General features: G+C 47.6%; 1 protein-coding gene across 4 annotated transcripts in view; it reads right to left on the bottom strand.

Moving 5' to 3' along the window:
* LOC119458245 (uncharacterized) overlaps positions 1-20,023 on the bottom strand; it is a 162,165-nt gene that overhangs the window by 11,951 nt on the left and 130,191 nt on the right. For 2 of the 4 annotated variants that reach the window (XM_049670899.1, XM_037720076.2), the window contains exons 2-4: positions 16,100-16,235; positions 15,972-16,036; positions 5,806-5,895 (exon numbers count right to left, since the gene is read on the bottom strand). The exons of 1 other annotated variant lie outside the window; for it this stretch is intronic. In XM_049670899.1, coding sequence (XP_049526856.1) covers positions 5,806-5,895; positions 15,972-16,036; positions 16,100-16,212 — 268 coding nt within the window. In that variant the 5' untranslated portion in view covers positions 16,213-16,235. The remainder of the gene's footprint in view (positions 1-5,805; positions 5,896-15,971; positions 16,037-16,099; positions 16,236-20,023) is intronic. One more of the 4 variants, XM_037720075.2, reaches the window with a different exon arrangement.

The raw sequence follows: 20,023 nt of genomic DNA, 5'->3' as shown, positions 1-20,023 counted from the left end.
TATGGACACTTCCACCGGATTTCTGCCGTTGGCGTCGCCGTCGCCGTCGCCTTGAGGTTCCGTATAGATAAAATCTTCATCGCGCGCCGTATGCCCCAGCGGAAGCGTGCGGGGACGCGCGCTGTCACGGAGAGCGAACGCACTTAATCTCACACGCGCAAGCAAGGAAGCGGGAAGCCAGCGCCGGAGGGAGTGGGGGGGGGGGGCGCATTTCTACTCTGCCAACAACCGCTCTCGTCGCTCGCCGCACCGTCTCTTATCTCCACACGGCTCTGACCTTTATGCACTGTGCATTCGCCGCTCAGTTTCTGTTGAAGCGATAGACCGCACGTACCTACGCCCGCTGCAGCGTCTGGGCTTGCTGCCAGCGTTTTGACAGTCGTTGTCTGCAGTCATTCAGTGTGATCTATTCATGTTTGTTTGTGCGCGCTCACACCACGCTTGTTCATTCAGTTAGTAATAGTCGGGCCACATTTTCCAACGCACGCTACACATGTAATGCTGCCCGGATCGGCAGTGCAGCGCTACAGGTGTGTCCCTTCGCATGCGCGACCCACGGGAAGCGCTTCTCATCAACACCACCGTTTCAAACGCGCCTTCTCGTGGTCATCGAGTGCCTCTTCATGTCGGTCTACTTACGCCGCAGCACACCTGCTTACTTAATCAGCTCATGTTTACTACAATTCATATTGCTACCAAAGCCGCTCACCTTACATCGTATGACATTGCTGTGTTGCTATCGCATTCATTGCTTCGCCCTTAGGGCGAAAACTGTGACATTTTTTATGGCTTATATTGCCATTCTTTATATCACCGACGTTACTGTAACTGGCCTGTACGAGCTCGTCTTATCCTTATCTCCTTTGCCTTTGTAGATGAGGTTTATCTTGCTTTCACGCCATATCTAAAGGGAAATTTCTTTGTTCTAATCACTTTCTCTATGGCATTAGCAGTGCCTTGCTCTTTCGACCTAGGTTTTTGATTAGCTGTATTGGGATTTCATCGGGTCCTGCTGCCGTGTTGTTAGGGACATTTTCCACGGCCTTTTTCCAATAACAGCTTTCTATGCAAAATTTTGATCTCGCTGGCCTCTCTGCTGTTGCTGGATCTGTTGTCTGAACTACGCTTTTTCTCGTGCTGAAGTTATCCCTAATAACGTCTGTGATGTACCGCAGCGCATGGTCTCCTTCATAGATGTTACCGTCTTCATCCCTTATTGCCGTTTGCGAGTTTTTAGTTGGAGCTCCGAATGCTTTTATATGGTTCCAGAATCTTTTTGGGGCGCCTTTGTCTCTTTTGTGAATGTTAAGCACCCAACGTTCACTTGCGCATTTAATTTTCTCTTGCACGAGTTCACTCGCCACCCTTTTCTTTTCTAGGTATGTATTCCATCTAAGGAGCACCTCTTCGTGTAATCCCAACTTTTTGGCTTCTCGATGAGCCCTAGATGCCTGTTTAAGCTCTTCTATAGCTTGTTTTACTTCCTTGTTCCACCACTTACGTGGTTTCCTCTTTCCCAATCCAACAATTGCTTTTCCGTGTCTGCCTTATTTCATTCTGCATAACGTCCACCAGTTCCTTATATTCGCAGATTGCTGTAGGAAAGGCGTCAATTTTCTTGCCTATGTTTTTTGCGATCTCTGTTATTTGCTCTTCATTCATTTTTTTTAAATTCTGAGACTGTTGGTTCATGTTCTGCGTTGGTATCTCTCCCAAACTTTATTGCTAAACGTCTATGATCGCTTGTCAGGCTATTTTTTTTTCATTTTCGTCTATTATCATTTGGTCTAGATGTTCATAGACCACTTCTTAGACTAAGGCGTAGTCGATACATGACTGCCTGTTTCCGCATTGCCACGTTACCTGGCCATGACACTTATTCTCCCTGTTAACTACTATAGGGTTCTGTTCATCACACAGATCCAGCACTATAGAGAGCTGTTGTAATCAGTATATCCGTCTAAATCGTCCATGTGTGCTTTAATATCTCCCACTAATATCACCTGGCCCGATTTACGGAACTCATTATTATCGCTTCTAATGCAATAAGCCAATTCCTTATTTTTTCTCTGCTATCACTACCTGTCCATAGGTAAGCTACTCCCAGCCACGTCTTTTTGCCTTGCCATGTGCCGCTAATCCATAAATGTTCTTTACATGTATCGTTTACCCTTCGCCACTGCAGACCTCGCCTAATTAGTACGCCTATGCCTCCACCTTTCCTTGACCCGGTCATTCTGTTGCACCCTTCCCATACAAAATTGTCAATAACAGGTGGCTGCTCCAAATCTCGTAGATGCGTTTTGGTCAAGGCGTACAAGCTAAACGCTTCATCATTCAGCGGCGTTTGAATTTCCAGCCATTTTTCCTGCTTGTGACCACCCTGCATATTAATGTTGCAAATTTTACCTTCTCTATTCTTATCCTTTCTGCGTCTTTCCCTGACTCCTGGTTGTCTAATTCTGGCCCTTTACTAGTGTTTCGCTACGTTCAATACTTAATCCTACTTCCTGATTGCCTGGCGCCCGCCTAAAAAAAAAGCCACAGCTCGCGCTTCGAATCGACGTCCGACCGGTGTTGCTACACTTTCACTAAAATGTATCCCGACACGCCCAAAAGCGCCTTCGCGGCCTGCCCCGTGCAATTCTCGGTTGATGTCAATTACCGTAAAATTTATTTCTTTAGCTAGAGTCCAAATTTCCCTGTTTACTGCAAGAACTGCCCTTTCAATTTCATACCCCTGCCTTCCAACCTTTGGCATCGTGCACACCGCGATTTGTACTTCCTTTGAAACATTCCGCAAGTCGGTGACCCCTTTGGCTATTTGCTTTGTGATCCCTGCCCTTATTTTTTGCGTATTTTCGTAGTCTTTTTACTTATTTTTTGGCAACAGCGACGTGATGCGGAACTGAGAGGCATTAACAATCTTGACCGGCGAAATAGAACAAGCACAAGGCACTGTCATCGGAGATGTACTGAGCACCACTATCAAAAAAAACAAAAACAATAGCATCGACTTTCGCTGGCATATGCATATATCTTCTTGGGCTGTGACGGTCCCACAACACGGTTCATTGTCTGCATTGTGGCGACGTAGTACACAGCCAATAATTATCGGCACGTCACTGTAGCTACTTGCAAGGCGTCGATGCGCTGTAGTGGACGACGATCCTGAGCAGTGCGCAGTGTTTTCCAACGACAAGTATCGCAGCTGTCATTTGAGATGGCTGTTCTTTCAATGATGCAGTGTCGCAAACACGGTCAGCGGTCAGCGCAAACGCACCCAGTGCGATGGAGTATTCGATTGAGGGAAAGTGTAGGTGCAAGAATTCACCGTATGTGCCCTGATCGCGTTCGATGGAGGATAGAAAGATAATGCCCGAAAGAGGAGGCACGCCCTTGACGCGCCCTAGAAAGGCGTGGCAAGCGGCTCACGGCATGTGTGCCGATAGACAGCGGGACAGTGACGGTATTGCTAATTTGCGTTATTACGTTGATAACAATAGGCGGTGCTGGCACGCTTTGTTGCGCAGTCATCTGTGCTTGAAGCGTGGAAGCACTGTGCCGCGCAAGGTGCGCTCATGTTGTCATACGCAGGTTTATCTAGACATTTCTTTTTGCCTGCTGTTATTGAACGTTCCTTGCTATCTCCGAGAAAAAGGTTCCAAATAGAGGCACTCCTCAGGGATCAGTCTTATCGCCTTTTCTCTTCAACGTCGCCATGAAAAACCTCCCATAGCATCTAGAGAAGATTCCGCACCTTCGTCACGCCATATATGCGGATGACATTACCATTTGGACAACTCGAGGATCGGATGGAGAACAGCAGGACGCCCTGCAAGCGGCGGCAGACGCTGTCACTGAATACGCCAGAGTGCAACCTGGAATGCTCCCCAGAAAAATCCGAGCTCCTCGTTCTCAAAAAGAAATCCAGAAGAAAAAGCACAGCGAGAGAGGCCATAGAAATACACCTAAACCAAAAACCTATACCCATAGTCCAAACACTCTGCATATTAGGTGTCTCCATGCAAAATAGTGGTCGCAATAACCACACTGTAAACGCACTGAAACAAACTGCCTACAGCGTAGCTCGCATGATTAATAGAGCTGCCAGTCGCAGACATGGCATGAAGGAAGAAGACTTATTACGCTTGACTCAGGCCCTTATCGTCAGTAGAGTCACGTACGCGACACCTTATTTGAACTTAACATCAACAGAAAAAGCCCAAATAAATGTGTTACTATGGAAAGCGTACAAACAAGCCCTCGGCCTTCCTCCAGGCACCGGAACAACGAAACTTCTATCCCTGGGCATCCACAACACCTTAGAAGAACTAATTGAAGCACACCGACATGCGCAAATCACGCGCCTCAACCTCACTAGAACAGGCAGAGCAACACTTCGAATGTTTCAATACCCCGTGGCGACAACCAACAATCAAGAAGTACTCCGCAAGTCCCTACACGAGCAAATAATGGTGGCGCCTCTTCCGCGTAACATGCACCCTGAATATCACTTGGGCAGGAGAAAAGCACGAGCGATAACAATAGAAAGGAGATACGGCACTCTCTCCACTGCTCGCTGGACAGATGCGGCCATGTACCCGAATGGAGAGGGCATCGTAATCAGCGTGGCTGGACACAGACAGCAAGCACTGGTGTACGCAGAACGTCGCCGCAGCCGAAGAGGCCGCGATTGCCCTCACCATCTCTGCCTCGAGACAAAACGAAGAACTATATATTCTTACAGACTGTCAGTCAGCATGTCGAGCCTACGCGAACGGCCATATACATAAAATAGCATGCGATATTCTACATCGCCTCAACGAAATACCCCGCACCACGATAATTTGGACACCGGGACATGAAGGCGTCAGCGGAAACCCTCGTGCACACACGATAGCCCGAGGTCACTGCAACCGGGCACTGCAAGAGACGCCAGAAGACCCAAGTCCAGACACACTACAAACTTACTACGATATACTGCAGCACTACCGCCTTTCGAGAAGAACGATGCCGCCACCCCACCCATCCCTCACCAGAGCTGAAGCCATGACCTGGAGGCAACTCCAGACCAACACCTATCCTCACCTCACGCTCCTTCACGCGATGTACCCCACCCTTTATCAGCCCCTTTGTCCTTTCTGTACAGAGCGAGCTACCCTCTACCACACCACATGGGCATGCCAAAATATCCCCAATAACTCCCCAAATCGAAGCGCAACGCACGAGCAGTGGGAGATGGTGCTGACCAGCTCGGCACTGGAGGATCAGCGAAAGCTTATCGCCAGAGCGGAAAGTGCTGCCACCGCCGCTGGGGCCCTGGACTGAAGGCTCCACCCACCACGGAGATCGACGCTTCTCCGTGCCTCATCAAAATAAAGTTTTGTCTCTCTCTCTCTCTTGCTATCTCCGTTCACTGACTGCAATCGAGCAAACTCGGGTAAAACTCATGCGAACCAGAAACTCGGCGCATCCTGCATTGCACCCCTGATCAATCATTTGCTAATAGGCAGTTGTGCACTTTGTTTATTCACACTAAAATTTGAGCATTCCACGCAAGTATTTCTTGTAACATGAACGATCAACAACAGAAAAGCAAACATTTTTAGGAAGAAAATCACCAAAAATGAATAATTCGAAAGTTCTGTTGCAAAGCATACGCATGCGCGCAATACAGTGTGTAGAGAACTTCAATTAGCTTTGAGGGTATTAAGTGACAGCAACTGTTCCGCAGATTAATTTGCACTTTTCGGAGCTACAAAAGTGTACTTAATCAAATGCCAAAGTGTAATGAAAACTAACCTGAGGTGTCTGGTCGTACCATAAAGACACCACAAGTATGGTTGATTCCACTGTACAACAATGTCTCAATGTAAACTTCACGTTCTTTTTCTGCAAAAAAGAAAAAGAAAACATACAATTAGTTGTCGCGTCAGGGATAAATTCCCGAACCTAATTTTACTTACTGGTCACGAAAATGCCATTTCTTTAGTTTAAAAATCTGCTATACTTTCAGAAGCGTTACACATAAAATATTCTAGCTTCTGTTAATTGGTGTACGCTGCAATTCTTTATAGGGTTGCATTGGTAAGCTGTACATGTCTTGGAACTACTTAAAAGGCGTTACATTCCCATTGTGACGCAGGAACCACACATAAGTTTATGGACACTTCGACAAGCCTCCACATTCTGGTAACCTGTTTTGGCCATATTGTTGCGCAAAAACGTATATTTACAAATATTTACAAACTAGGCGAGTAGCACAGGCGTAGCAGCAACCAGCCAAGATGGCGAGGAGCAACCTCTACTTCCTCGTCTTCGGTGCTGGCCTAATGCTGACCTCTGCTTCCGTGCCGGTCTTCTTCTTCTGTCTCGCGTCATTACCCCGCGGGCGAAAACGCGCGCACCATCCGGGCAGGTCAGAGGGCAGCATAAGCGGATGGGAGATACGGCTTCAGCCGGGCAACATGGACTACGTCAGTCTTGACCGGCGCAGAAGATAACATTGGCTGTGCCGGTGCAATCTCATACGTCACGTCGGTAACTTGGCGCAGGACGCGATAAGGACCATGGTAGCGTGGTAGAAGCTTCGCGGAGAGACCAACGTGTCGAGTTGGCCACCAGAGGAGCACTAAGGATCCAGGAGCGTAACATACATCCTGGTGACGGCAATCGTAACGGTTCTTCTGTGACACCTGCGACATCTGAAGGCGGTCACGCGCGATATGACGCGCAGCGTGCACCCTTTCGATGGCATCTTGTGCGTACTCCGATGGTTGTCGTGGGGCGGCTGGTAGTACAGTATCCATAGGTAGTGTCGGTTCCCGGCCAAAAAGAAGATAAAACGGTGAACAACCTGCCGTATCGTGGCGTGACGAAGTATAGGCACATGTGACAAAGGGTAATGTAGCATCCCAGTCGTGGTGGTCGGCGGAAACGTACATGGACAGCATGTCGGTTATGGTGCGATTCGGACGTTCGGTGAGGCCATTTGTCTGAGGGTGATAAGCGGTGTTGACTTTGTGTTTCGTGGAACATGAGCGTAGAAGGTCATCGATGACACGCGACAAGAAGTAACGACCGCGATCGGTGAGCAGTTGACGAGGCGCTCCGTTATGTAGAATAACATCGTGAAGGAGGAAGTCGGCAATATCAGTGGCACAGCTGGTTGGAAGTGCGCGCGTAATAGCGTAACGCGTGGCATAGTCTGTCGCGACAGCGATCCATTTGTTCCCTGATGCTGATGTAGTGAAGGGTCCGAGCAAATCGAGGCCGACGCGGAAGAACGGCTCTACTGGGACATCGATAGGCTGAAGAAGGCCGGCGGGAAGCGTCGGTGGTCTCTTGCGTCATTGGCAAAGTTCGCAGCGGCCAACATACTTCTGTAGGGAGCGATAAAGCCCAGGCCAAAAGAAACGACGCCGCACGCGATCATAAGTGCGCGTTACACCAAGTTGACCTGCTGTAGGTTCGTCGTGAAGTTGCTGGAGGACAGTAGTACGTATGTGGGAGGGCACCACAAGCAAGTGTTCAGGGCCTTCGGAGTATACACAGTGGCGGTATAAAGTTCCATTATGTAAGGTGAACATCCGGAGTGACTCGTCAGGGGGCCCGGAACTGAGACGGTTGATGATGGAACGTAACGCCGGATCACGCCGCTGTTCATCGCCGAAATTATTTAACTGAGATATAGAAATGACACAGGAATCGGTGTCAGGGTTGGTGCTGTTGGGTGGATCCACGGGATAGCGGGACAGGCAGTCCGCGTCGTTGGTGCGTTGGTGCGAGTGTCGACGTCGGGCGTGTCACTAGGTGGAGAGCGCGACGATGTTGTACGGCAGTAGCCTTCAGGACGAGGGTTCCGGGTGCTCCAGCGAGTCGATGACGTCTGACGGCTCCAGCAGTGTCGCGCAATATGCCCAACTCGAGAGCACGCGAAACATATTGGACGATCATCCGCCGTCCTCCACTCAGCGGGATTGCGGTATTGCGAGTAAAAGGGCTGGTTCCGCGGCGCGACTGGTGGAACTGGTGGTGTGACTTGTGCGACTGGTGGCACGCGAACAGCGCACACAGAGGAGAGTCCCAAATTCGCGACCTCCTGTCGAACCACGGCTTGAATAAATGAAACCATAGGCTGGTTGGCAGTCGAGACATCGGGCACGAGAGGGGCTGGTGACATTGCTTCTAGTTCCCGACGAACGATCCGTGTCAAAGTGTTCGAAACCGGCGATTGTGACGTAGGTAGTGGTTCCTCACATGATGACGATGCGGCAGTATTGGGGAGCCTGGTGAATTGCTGGGCGATACGGCGGGATTTAGCTTGTTCGAATCGCCGACACTCTGTCACAATAGCATCCACGGTGGCGCAGTTCCTGAATACTAAGAGGTTGAATGCGTCATCGGCGATTCCTTTGAGTATGTGTCCGATCTTGTCCGCTTCGGACATGTTACAGTCAACTTTACGGCAAAGCGCTAGAATATCCTGAATATACGAAATGTATGATTCAGTAGATGACTGCGCACGGGAGCCAAGTTCTTTTTTAGCGGCTAGTTGACGACCCAAGGGCTTGCCGAACAAGTCATTCAGTTTTTCTTTGCAAACGTCCCAGTTGGTCAGATCGTGTTCGTGCGTCTCGTACCAGACGCGCGCGGTTCCTATTTCACGCATTTTTCACGCATTTTTGCGTGATTTCGTTTTGCGTTAGATTTCACAAATTTTTGCAAACATGCAGACCAAAGTTGTGTCATTAGAAAGATTTGGAACAAGTTTTTGAAGTCTTTGGTGCACTAGTGTCGCCAACCATTTTTTTAAAGGACCGTATTCAGCGCAGTGGTAGAAAAAAAATCCTACATAGCCGTGTCTGGACTCTGCATGACTCCACGTTTGATCATTTGCAATATTTTTTTCCTAAAATTGTTTACTACTTCATTTGAAATAACGCTAAGAATAATTTAGAGGCACTCAAAATAAATAGCTAAAGCCGAACGATAAATGTATCATGCAACGATTTCAAAACAATAATTCTTCCTAAAACATGCGTCACAACTACGCTTATCGAGCAGTGCTCTATGACCTAAATTTGCGGCTTTCACCAAGAGCCTTTGGTATCACATCTGCCAGTGAGGACGTTCGAATTTAAGCGTCTGCAATACCTTATGAAGAAACGTTTTGAGAGTTGCTGAAGTAGGTATGGCACACGATTTCAGTGTGAGAACGGTTAGTATAATTACCTAGGCTGGGTGCGCAATTACAAAGTGTTAACATGCGAGCGAAAGAAAACCGACGAGCCCGACAGAAGGGACAGAAGGACGGCTGTTTTTTTTTTCTTTTATTTCGTCATCGTTAACACTCATGCGAACGAAAACCCGGTGGCGTTCATCGTGTACCTAGTGGCGTGGCAGAGGAAGAAATAGTGGAGAGGAAGCATTAAGTGCGCGGCATCACAAGTGGAGATCAGGAAAGAAGGATGAAGAGGAGGTGAGAAGGAGACGAAGAGATTGTGTGTAGTAAGGAGAGGATGGTGTGACGTCGCACGTTAGGAGCCATTAGAAACATAGGTGGCACATAATTTCGCGTGTCGACGCTTTCTGGTGGCGGGCCGCCAGAGGCGGGGGGGGGGGGGGGGGGGGGCTTGGTGGTTGAAGATCCCACTGTGGCCGGCGTGGAGGACTTCGCACATTTCCTGTTGCATTCCATAGGTTCAGATATTTCGTGTGCAGTTTAATATACGAAGTGCCGTCAGCGAGGTGGTCTGGGACGTCGCGCTGAAGAGTGTCGCCTAAAGGCGGAGGCGATGCGATGGTGATGACAGGCTGAATGAAAGGAAGCCCGTAAGGCTCGTTTAGCTGCAGCAGCTGAAGCGATGCGCAAACCCGTGCTGCTGAGTGAGAGGAGGAACGCCAATGGCTGTAAGTAAGCAGGGGGGGGGGGGGGGGGGGGCAAACGAACGCGGGCTAAGTGTCATGTGGACCCTGCTATGCGTCAGTCAGAAACCGAGGCGAAAGAGAGCGTCATGCAGTTACCGAATTACGTCAAGCGGAAGCTGAGTCAAAGTGTGGCACATTGCAAGTGGAGGCAGCTAAACATCGGCCATTAAAGGTCACAAAGGAGGAGCGAAAACATCTTCTGCACATTGGCGCAACGAACGCCTTCAAACAAAACTTCCTGCAGAATGCGCTAGGGCACGTTTGCCTTGTGTGCGATAGACTGTGGCACGATTAGGATCCCACCATTCTGCCATAGAGCAGTGCGTACTGTAAGATACGCAAATAACCACTAATTGACGACAGATATTAATACGATAATTTTTTCTCTCTAAATATGCAAAACACATCGATAATCAGCATAATCAATGAAAGGAAAGAATATCGTGAGTAATATTTTTCAGCGATAGGGAAAAACACCACACAGAAAACAGTAAATGTGCTTCACCTTAGGCCACCTATGCTTTCGTTTGGAATTTCGAGACACAGCTTTCGTCATATTTGAACCATGGGCGCATATATCATTTAACATTAGTGTGTGATACCACTTCAGCTCGAGGTCTTACGTCAGTCTGTAATTGCTGCCTCGAAACGTGGCTCTTACTGTTTCAAAAGAAAACGAGTCATGTGCCGAACTTGCTCTTCCTCGTCCAGTGTTCCCGCTCTAAGCCACTAAATGACGCTCGTTACCTTTCGTTGAGTGCTGGCGGAAGACATTTAGCGAAAAACTTAGTGCTTAATACCGAAACTCGGCCAGAACAGAAGGGTATTCTGATATGTTGCCTGTAGGCAACACACGTCAATCAAGGGATAAAGACACAAGCAGTTCAAACAAATCCTTTATTGTAATGTATTTCAATACAACTCAGTGCACAGCCGAAGTAACGTGCGGGAAGGCGCCCAAAAGCCTAGTCGTCAATTATTGTGTTCATCCGACGCAAATGCGCTAGCATTAACCCGACCCAAGCCGTAAGTAACAACAGGACGTCTGAAAAACGCCATAGGCCGCCTTAAAAACGCTTAACATATGTCACTTTCTGTCTAATGAAATACGTCTATCTGCGGCAATCGAAATATTTGCGAAAGCGCACGTAGTGACTGACCTCAAATACAAAGTGGAGCATTAGGCGTGAAGTGGCATGTCTTAGGCATCGTTAAGAAGCATTGTGGCATTCTGCAAGCACATTGTTGGTTACTTAAGGCTTGTAAAGGGCTAATCCCAACGCATTACGTCGAGACAAGCGAACTGAATAATCATTATGTTTAATCCGGCGTGCTCACGGCATGAGGATCAGGCACCATCGAGCGCGCTAAATTTGAAGAGCCGAAAATAAATACGATGATGGACGTTCGAAAAAAAATGGAAGACCCAAATATTGAATACATTATTTTCATTCCTAACGGGCCGACCGCGAACAGGCAGACCACAAAAGCTGAAACACCTTTTAACTTATTCCTAACTTTAAAGCTAGAATTTAAGCTCCGTGCTATTCCATTCGATAGAGTTGCATGCGCTATTATTTACGGTATTTGATCTACGCTTATATTCACTAAGTTACAGCCAATCATGGCGAAAGCTGACATACAAGCAAAAGGGTGAAGATTTCAGAGGGCGTTTATGCCACTTTTCGCTTTCAAATCTCTCTTGGTTCAACGGGTTTCTTTGAGACCGAGCACTAGAGGCACAGTAAAGAAAATGTGAGTTCTCCTAGGTTGGAGGTAATATTGAACACCTTCGTGGAGTCATATATCCACTACAACCGATTTTTGTCAGAATAGTGTGGTTGACATTGTTTACAGAGTGGTTGTCTTGCCACTAGTAAGCCATGGAGGCAACGCTCTCTACTAGTGTTCAATGTTTTTTCTATGTTGGGTAAAATGTGAGTATAATGCTTATGAAGAATGAACGACTTCACTCTGTTCTGCATACTCAATGGAGCAAAAATTGGCTAGGTGAGCTAGTTGATGCATATATTGCGAAGAAGCAGTGCTATGTTAAACGCACAAAACAGGACTCATTGTCGCAGCGTTTAATGTATAAAATTAGAACAAGAATGACTGTTTTCAGAGCTCTATAATTCGATGCATGAACACACGGTGCAGCCTATGACAGTTGAATATTAACCTTGATAGTTGTTGCGTCTTAAAACAACTTGGAGCCAACTCAGATGTCGTGCACGTCAACTAGCATCCTGGCTAAAGTGCCTATGTCTATGCAGCACACACAGTCCCTGCCAAGAGGCGAACGTCTTCTAATGGCTAGAATACGTGTTTCTCTTGTAGTGGGGAATATGCATGTAGCGCTGTGGGCACTGCCATCGCTTCAGGGCGAGACCGAGCTCGAGCTGCTGATGCCTAGAGCTAGGACTGTGCATAAAAAGCCACTTGCGATCTCTTGGACGAGCTTCAATAAATCCCCCTTTCATTTGGTGGAAGTACTGGGTAAGCTCAAAAACTGGAACTCCGAAGCCGGACGCTACCCATTGCTGTGACTATGCCTGACGACACCGCCCAGGAAGATATACCCCAGCCTCCAGCGCTCATCGTTTCTGGTGTGGTGCGCCAGCGTGATCCTGCCATCTTCAGCGGCCTCGATGATCATACGTGGAGGATTGGTTGTCATCGTACGAGCGGGTAAGCCAGCACAATAAGTGGGACGACGCCGCCAAGTTGGACAACGTGTTGTTTTACTTAACCGGCGTCGCGAACCTCTGGTTTCGAAACCACGAATACGATTTCACCACAGGGAGTGCATTCAAGACCAGTTTTGCAGAAGTGTTCGGGCACCCCGCTGTGCGCAAGCTTCGCGCTGAACAACGCCTACGTGGGCGCGCACAGCATCACGGTGAAAGCTTCACGAGCTACATCGAAGATGTCATTGACCTGTGTAAGCGGGTGAATTCGTCAATGGCGGAACAGGACAAGATAAAACACATTATGAAAGGCATTGATGAGGTCGCCTTTCAAATGTTGTTAGCGTAGGATCCGCGTACCGTGGCCGACGTTATCAGTTTGTGCCAAAGTTTTCAAGAGCTACGGAAACAACGCATCTTAGCTCGACGCCCACCACCCACAGAAGATTCGCTAGCAGCATTGGTTATTGTCAACAACCAGACAACTTTGCTGACGCAGATAAAAGAATTTGTGTGGTAGGAGGTTGCCCGACAGCTCTCCATTTTGCCGACCACGGAGAAGCCTTCTCACTCTTTGGCTCCAGCGATCCGGCAGATGATGCAAGAGCATGTGACCGAAGCTCTTACATCTCCGTGCCAGCCGGCTCCCATGGCCGCACCTCTGGCGTGTGCTGAGGTGGCTGCAGAGACTTTTCACCATTTCTTCTTCTTTATGGACGTGAACCATCCTCTACTCTTGACACCGTACTTCCGTATCACCCGGACGCCTCTGAATTCACCCCGCTATCAGAAGTTGCTCGACCTGCTGAAGAGTGCCGTCAACGGGCCCGCTCATTCACATCGGATACCCAAGGCATCCAAAAAGATCGCCAAGACCACAATCAGCCAACACAGTCCTTCGCTGTGGATTCTCACGTCTGGCTTCGGCTGCCATTACAATCTCCAGGCTTTAGCCCAATGCTTGCTCCAAAATATCAGGGTCCATACCGGATCGTCGAATGTACATCGCTTGTGAACTATGTGGTCGAACCGATGACACCATCTTCAGACAAGCGCCGCCGTGGCCGCGACACGGTTCACATCAGCCGCCTGAAGCCGTACCACGACCCCCTCGTCGTGTCATCACCTTAGGTCGCCAGGATGGCTCACCTTTGCCGCGGGGCAATTGTAGTGGGGAATATGCATGGAGCGCTGTGGTCACTGCCATCGCTTCAGCGCGAGACCCGAGCTCGAGCTGCTGATGCCAAGAGCTAGAACTGCGCATGAAAAGCCACTTACGATCCCTCGGACGAGCTTCAATAAATCCCCCTTTCATTCTATATATTACTGCGCTAGTCGCAACTACACAAACGGATCGTCTCGCTCTATTATCCTGCAACTTTCTCAGTAGGCAAGTGTACAATTTTTTCAACCGTATTACCCGCCGCCCTACCAAGAAGTGAGACGTGCCAGAAAACAAGAACGCCTACTTGGAGTAACTGCCCTACGATTGCAACACTCGGCCACGTTCGTTGTGTACGCCAGTTTTGATATTGAGCTATAGAGCTAAATAACTTGTCAATTTTCTTGACATGCCAGACGCTTACCTTCAATTATTTATTCTGGGGTACAAACTTTTGCAAACTTCGGTCATATATGAAACCAGAATCAAGGTATAACCCCTTCAGCTAAGCACGCTTAAGACTAACGGTGATAAAAGAAGGCCACAAAGACATAAAAAGATACTTCTCTACGTGCACAGGTATGAATTATCTCACTAAAGAAATGAGATAAATGTAAAAAAGTACGACTTTTCTATATCGACAGGAATAATGATGAGGTTCATGAGCAGTTTACGAGAATTTTTGCTTGAGCGACTTTGAGAGTTAAGTAAGTCGCGACCTTTGGACGCAAATTTGACTTCGAAATGAAAGGTGTTTCTCACAAGACCACGTAGGCAGCTGTACAAAGCATCTGCGTGATAAAGTAAATGCCTTCAACAATTGAATTATTTATAAGCCAGTCACATATTTCCAACATCTTCACAGCATCCAATAGTGATAGTGGTTCAAGCAACAGAATAAATATTATTTGCTAAGACTATGGCAAGTGCATAGTTTTAAAAGCGACAGTTTGAGTTATGGTCGATCACTCATAGCTAAAGCGTATGTCTCAAAACTATTGCCGACAACCACTAACGTTGGGCACCCACTTTCACAGTGGCGCACACTGAGGATTCAGACCTGTAAATCCCAGGAAACTGTACAGCCTGTATGACAGACTAGCAAAAAGTGGCGAACCACACAGGAGCGTTGAAACGTCGTAGTTAGTGTTTGCGCAATAATTTCGACTTCAGGGGATGTTAAAAGGGACCCTGAAACAATTACCGGTTTTGCGCGATTGAACTGCGTCGGTAGTGTCGGGCCCTGTGATCATCAAGGGGGAAACATAATTACTGTGCTAAAAACGTGCTAAACGTCTACATTGCTTCAAGTTTGCAGTGGCCGACCGGTCCATTTTCTCAGGCAATTCTAGGTAGTACTGGGGAGCGATGTAACTCGGGCAAGCAATACGATTGGCTTTGCGGCATTTTTGAAATAATTCAAAAATGCCGCTCCATTTAGGTTTATTTAATGTTCATGTAGACATGGTACTTTGCGGACCTGTTAAAACAACAACACAAGAGAAACCAGCTTGCGGAAAGAAACTCCTAATTTCTAACTAATTATACATGAAAAGCAACAGCCATTCTATTTAATGTATGTGTCACTGAAACGTTTATACTGATAATGTCATGTTGCAGTGATGGGGAAGAACTGCCGAGGGCGCTAGTTAAGGATTGAACTCTTCACTGGGCTTGTGCCCACCGTTAACACCAACAACACTGAAAGCAGGACTATAGAGGCAAGCACAGTGATTTTTCGTCGCAATTATATCTACGGGACAAGTGCCTCGGATATTTGTACATGACTCATCGTACATGAAAATGTAATCGCTGGTGCTTGAATGCACTCCAGAATATAAACTACTGTTCGCGCCGTGCATGTATATGAATACGCAATAATATTTTCACGTGAAGTTGGCAAATATGTACAATCAACTTCTGAAACATGAAAGCGCATTTTGCGCTGACGAGTAAATTTTCAATAGTCGCTGCTGAAAACGCTGACCGGAAAAAATACACACGGTACACATTCGTCAACATGATTCTACTTTAAAATTCGTTACAGTTGTTGTTTTATGAAAGCGTTTGTAGATTAGTGCAGACAACTGACTTTATTGTTGTCGAATGCGAAAAGTAAAGCCTGTTTTTAACTTCGAGATTTATACTTGCGACAAGGTAAAGCAACAAGCTCCACTTTCACTCACCTGTAACACGTATTTCCTGCTGCTTTCCTTGGTCAAATCTGCCGGTGCAGGTGTACGTTGTCCAGCTGACGAATAAATAAATGAAGGTGAGTGAACGTGTTTATCTCTTTATTTGGAGGAAAACTTACTTGTGATAGCCCATGTAGAAAGATCGATTAAACTGAACATTTTCTCCTTCAGAGGTCACTTTTACATCTACTTTGCATAACACTTTGTTTTTTCGGTTGATATGCGTGTCCATATTGGTTCCTGTGTATCCACAAACTAGAAGAACGAAAAAAATATATAATCTACGGTGGCAAACGCTCACAATTTATTCTGATAAACCAATGCATGCACAATACTCTCCATCTCTCTCTCTCGAGTGTTTCAGACATAACCAAGAGCGAGGAGCGCAGACATAGACAAATTCGCAGATTTTTTACTTGGCAAAGCTGCAAATAACCGCAGAAAGATTTATATGTCTACGTATTGTTTAAAAAGTGACCCCTATGTCACTTCTGTTATGTGCAAACAGGCAGAGCCTTATCCTTCGAGATACGCTCCCAATAGTTGCTCGAGGTGCATCTGAGAGATGCAGACGAAGACAAATTTGCTATTTCTTTCGTGACAAACTAGGAAAGTACCAAAGCCATGTGTTACAAAAAATGATCCAGGCTATAGAAATGTGATCTCTTTGCTAAATTTTAGCATGAACAAAGCTGCGGTAAGCGCAAAATCTTTTTTCTGTGGTTATATATGTTGCTAATGGCTGACTTAAACTTCGCCGCAATACAGCTATATATTGCTGTGAGATCGTTTAGCACGCCAGCATAAAAATAAAAATTGCCAATGGGGCCTCAGGATTTGAGATAATGATAAAGTGGATGGCACAAGGTCTCAGGGGTGGTCTCTAGATTAGAGCTGGAAGAGCGCGCCGGGGGGTTCTGCGTACAAGATCTGCCATGCACGATTCTCACTCTTGTCAACAATACAACGTGTACGCTTCACCACATTGCATGGCAGTGATGCGGTGAAGCTATGTAAGCCCCTTATTGCAACGCCTTCTTTGCTAACCTTTTGTTGTTGTTGCCTATTGAAGAAGTCCCAGGGTACGCAGAACTCTCGACTGCAACCTTTCGTCTTATTTTTTCTTCTTTTTTGCAGCATGATCAAGGCAGTGAAACAATCGTAAAATGCTTGACAAAGGATTCCTAGTAAGCGCACTAGCAGCTCGCCACCGACAACCAGGAAAAATAAATCAGAGCGTCAAAGAAAGAAATTACCGTAGTTTGCCCTGGAGGCGCAATGCCAAAGAGACAGCGGAGCTGATGGGCACCTAGCTAGTCCTGGCTTTTGGGCTAAGCTAAGCACTACCAAGTCATCCCTAGCATTTCCTGGAATTTACTGCTTATTGATCGATTATTGATTAGCTATTGATTGGCTATCCATTGGCTATCGCAAGGTATTGTCCACGTATTTCTGCTACGCTAAGCACTACTAAGCCATCCCCAGCATTTTCCGGAATTTATTGATTATTTCTCAATTATATATTAAGTACTGATTGGCTATCGATTGGCTATCGCAAGGTATTGGCCACGTATTTGGGCTACGCTAAGCACTACGAAGTCATCGCCAGCATTTCCAGAATTTATTGATTATTGATCGATTATCGATTAGCTATTGATTGGCTATCAATTGCCTATCGATTACTAAGCTTAACTAATCCCAACCATGCTTAACTAGACTTTGACAGGCTCAGTTTGGCTAGTTCACAGAGGTATGTGCCATTGTGCTTGGACACTTTCTGCACTGCCGCCAGGATCGGCCCACATTTTTTTTTTTTTAAATTGCAGTGGCTTAGCTCGGCTACTGCCAGGATATACGTAGCGTTAGCAAAGGTTCAGCTGAAGGTCCGAGTCGCACTGGCGCTTTCGCTGAGTTTCACAGTATATTCAGTCGATCGGCGAGCCTTGACGTCATCGACGGCGTTTTGTTGTCGCTGCAGGGGTGGTCGGGCACGTCGCTCAGCCTCCTGGCGACGCCGCTTTGCTAGACGTTCGTCCCTTTGCTCCAGTGTCTCCGCAGCACGTTTAGCCTTCTTCTGTTCATTCCTCCTACGCTCAACCGCTAATTGCCAGGCAACTACTTCGGGAGCCGATGAGTCAAGCTTCTCCGTTCTTCTGCGCTGTTGAGCAGCATTTGCACTCTCCTTCTCCATGGCTATACCACACTGGCAAACGCCAGTCAGAAGCGCAGCGGCTCCAGCGCAGTGTCAGACGGCGACTGCACAGCGAGCGCGCGCCGGCGCCAGTGCGTCTACCACGGCGACGACGTCACTCCTCTGGAATGCGCAGACCGGCGGCGGTGAGTCGCGCGCGGCGGCGGCGGAGTGCGCGAGAGGTGCCGGCTCCGGTGGCTCCGGTGCGCAAGCCGTGTGACATCACTGATCCTTGCGCATGCGCAGCACGGCTCTTGATGTGCCGCGCGAAACGGCCTTGGCTAGGCCAGTGTAGCTAACGCTACAAAATCAGCAAACACTTTACGCCCGTAATAAACAGCTCCGCTGTTAAAAACGAAACATTCACATGACGCCTTCACATTCGCATTGACGGGAGCTGCTCGGCGCACACTTTCGCCAAAAGATGCCAAAGACGGAAACGGCGGCACGGCATGTTTATGAATATTAGGGGGCCCTGATACCAAGCCTGGCTTTCAGGGTTGGCACATGGTATCTGCCGGCGCTATATTGGTTGTCATCTCCGCCGCGATGCCTTGGAAAGTGTAATAAAAGCGTCGTGATTTTGGCGAGAAAGTCCGCAAAATTGCCACAGAAAAGTTAGTCATAAGTAGAAATTTGCTAAAGGAAGCTTTCGCTTTCACATTCGTAAGAAGGTCTGAAACATGAAATTAGGCATTTAATCAGAATGTTTATACCGGAGTTCCGATATGAGTACGCATGAATGCAGAAAGCATTTTCATGGCAATCCCTGTGTCAAAATGGAAGTTGTTTGTTGCATATAAACTAAGCGCTTACGACAGCATGAAATACTTACGCGCGCACAGAAACACACAGTCCCGGGCACAAGCACATCCCCACACAAGCACACACGCCCGTGCAAACGCGGGTACACAGATACACACAAACACGCATGCAGAAACACGAGGACACATACATACATGCGCGCATACAAATGCAAGCATGCAAAGAAACAGGCACTCGCAGACGCTCTCTCTCACATACGGGCATACACACAAACATGCATACACGCAAGGACGGACTCACAAACAGGTATACGCATGCACATACACACTAACACGTACCTACCCACTCAATATGTGTACACGCACGTATCACGTACCCGTGCACTCACAAACACGTGCATATATACGCACGGACACAAGCACAAACAGCTGTACGCGTGCACATACACACCAACACGTAGGAACACACTGCGTATTTGTCAAGCACATCACACACACGCTGTGACGCACGCACACACGCAAACGCGCATGTACATAGTGCACACCTGCACATACACCCATGAGCATCAATACACGCACACAAACGCAGCCTGCACACACGCAGACAAACACGCCCACTCGCAAACATGCACGAACGCACGCACGAACCCACTGACGCGCACGCAAACACATACACCAAGCTAGCCACAAGCACGCTGAAGGAAGGCGTTCGGCAAGCAACTAGCAGTACACCGCTGTTGCAGAGAGAACCATTATGGCGCCGGCGCTATCGAAAGGATGCGCGGACTAGGTCAAAGGTGGCTTCGCTCTGAATGGTGGCGCCGCTATCGATGCAGCCTACTGAAAATGTCCATTAGTTTTATATAGCAGGCCATCAAGAATAGATAACCGTCCACTGGGTTTGGGAGTGGGACCACGATAAAAACGGCTCCAAGGTTCGGTTTGAAGTTGGAAGTTTTGTTTATTTTCGGAAAATCATGTACAGATTTTCCGTGCACGCTGGCGAAAAAAGCTAATAAATGCCTGTCAAAGCGCTAGCTACCCATAATCACAAACACTCAGTGAGAATAACAAAAAAGGGAACAGTC

This window comes from Dermacentor silvarum, chromosome 7, assembly GCF_013339745.2.
Source record: "Dermacentor silvarum isolate Dsil-2018 chromosome 7, BIME_Dsil_1.4, whole genome shotgun sequence".
In the NCBI taxonomy this organism is placed as follows: domain Eukaryota; kingdom Metazoa; phylum Arthropoda; class Arachnida; order Ixodida; family Ixodidae; genus Dermacentor; species Dermacentor silvarum.
This window is presented reverse-complemented; position numbering and strand designations above follow the sequence as displayed.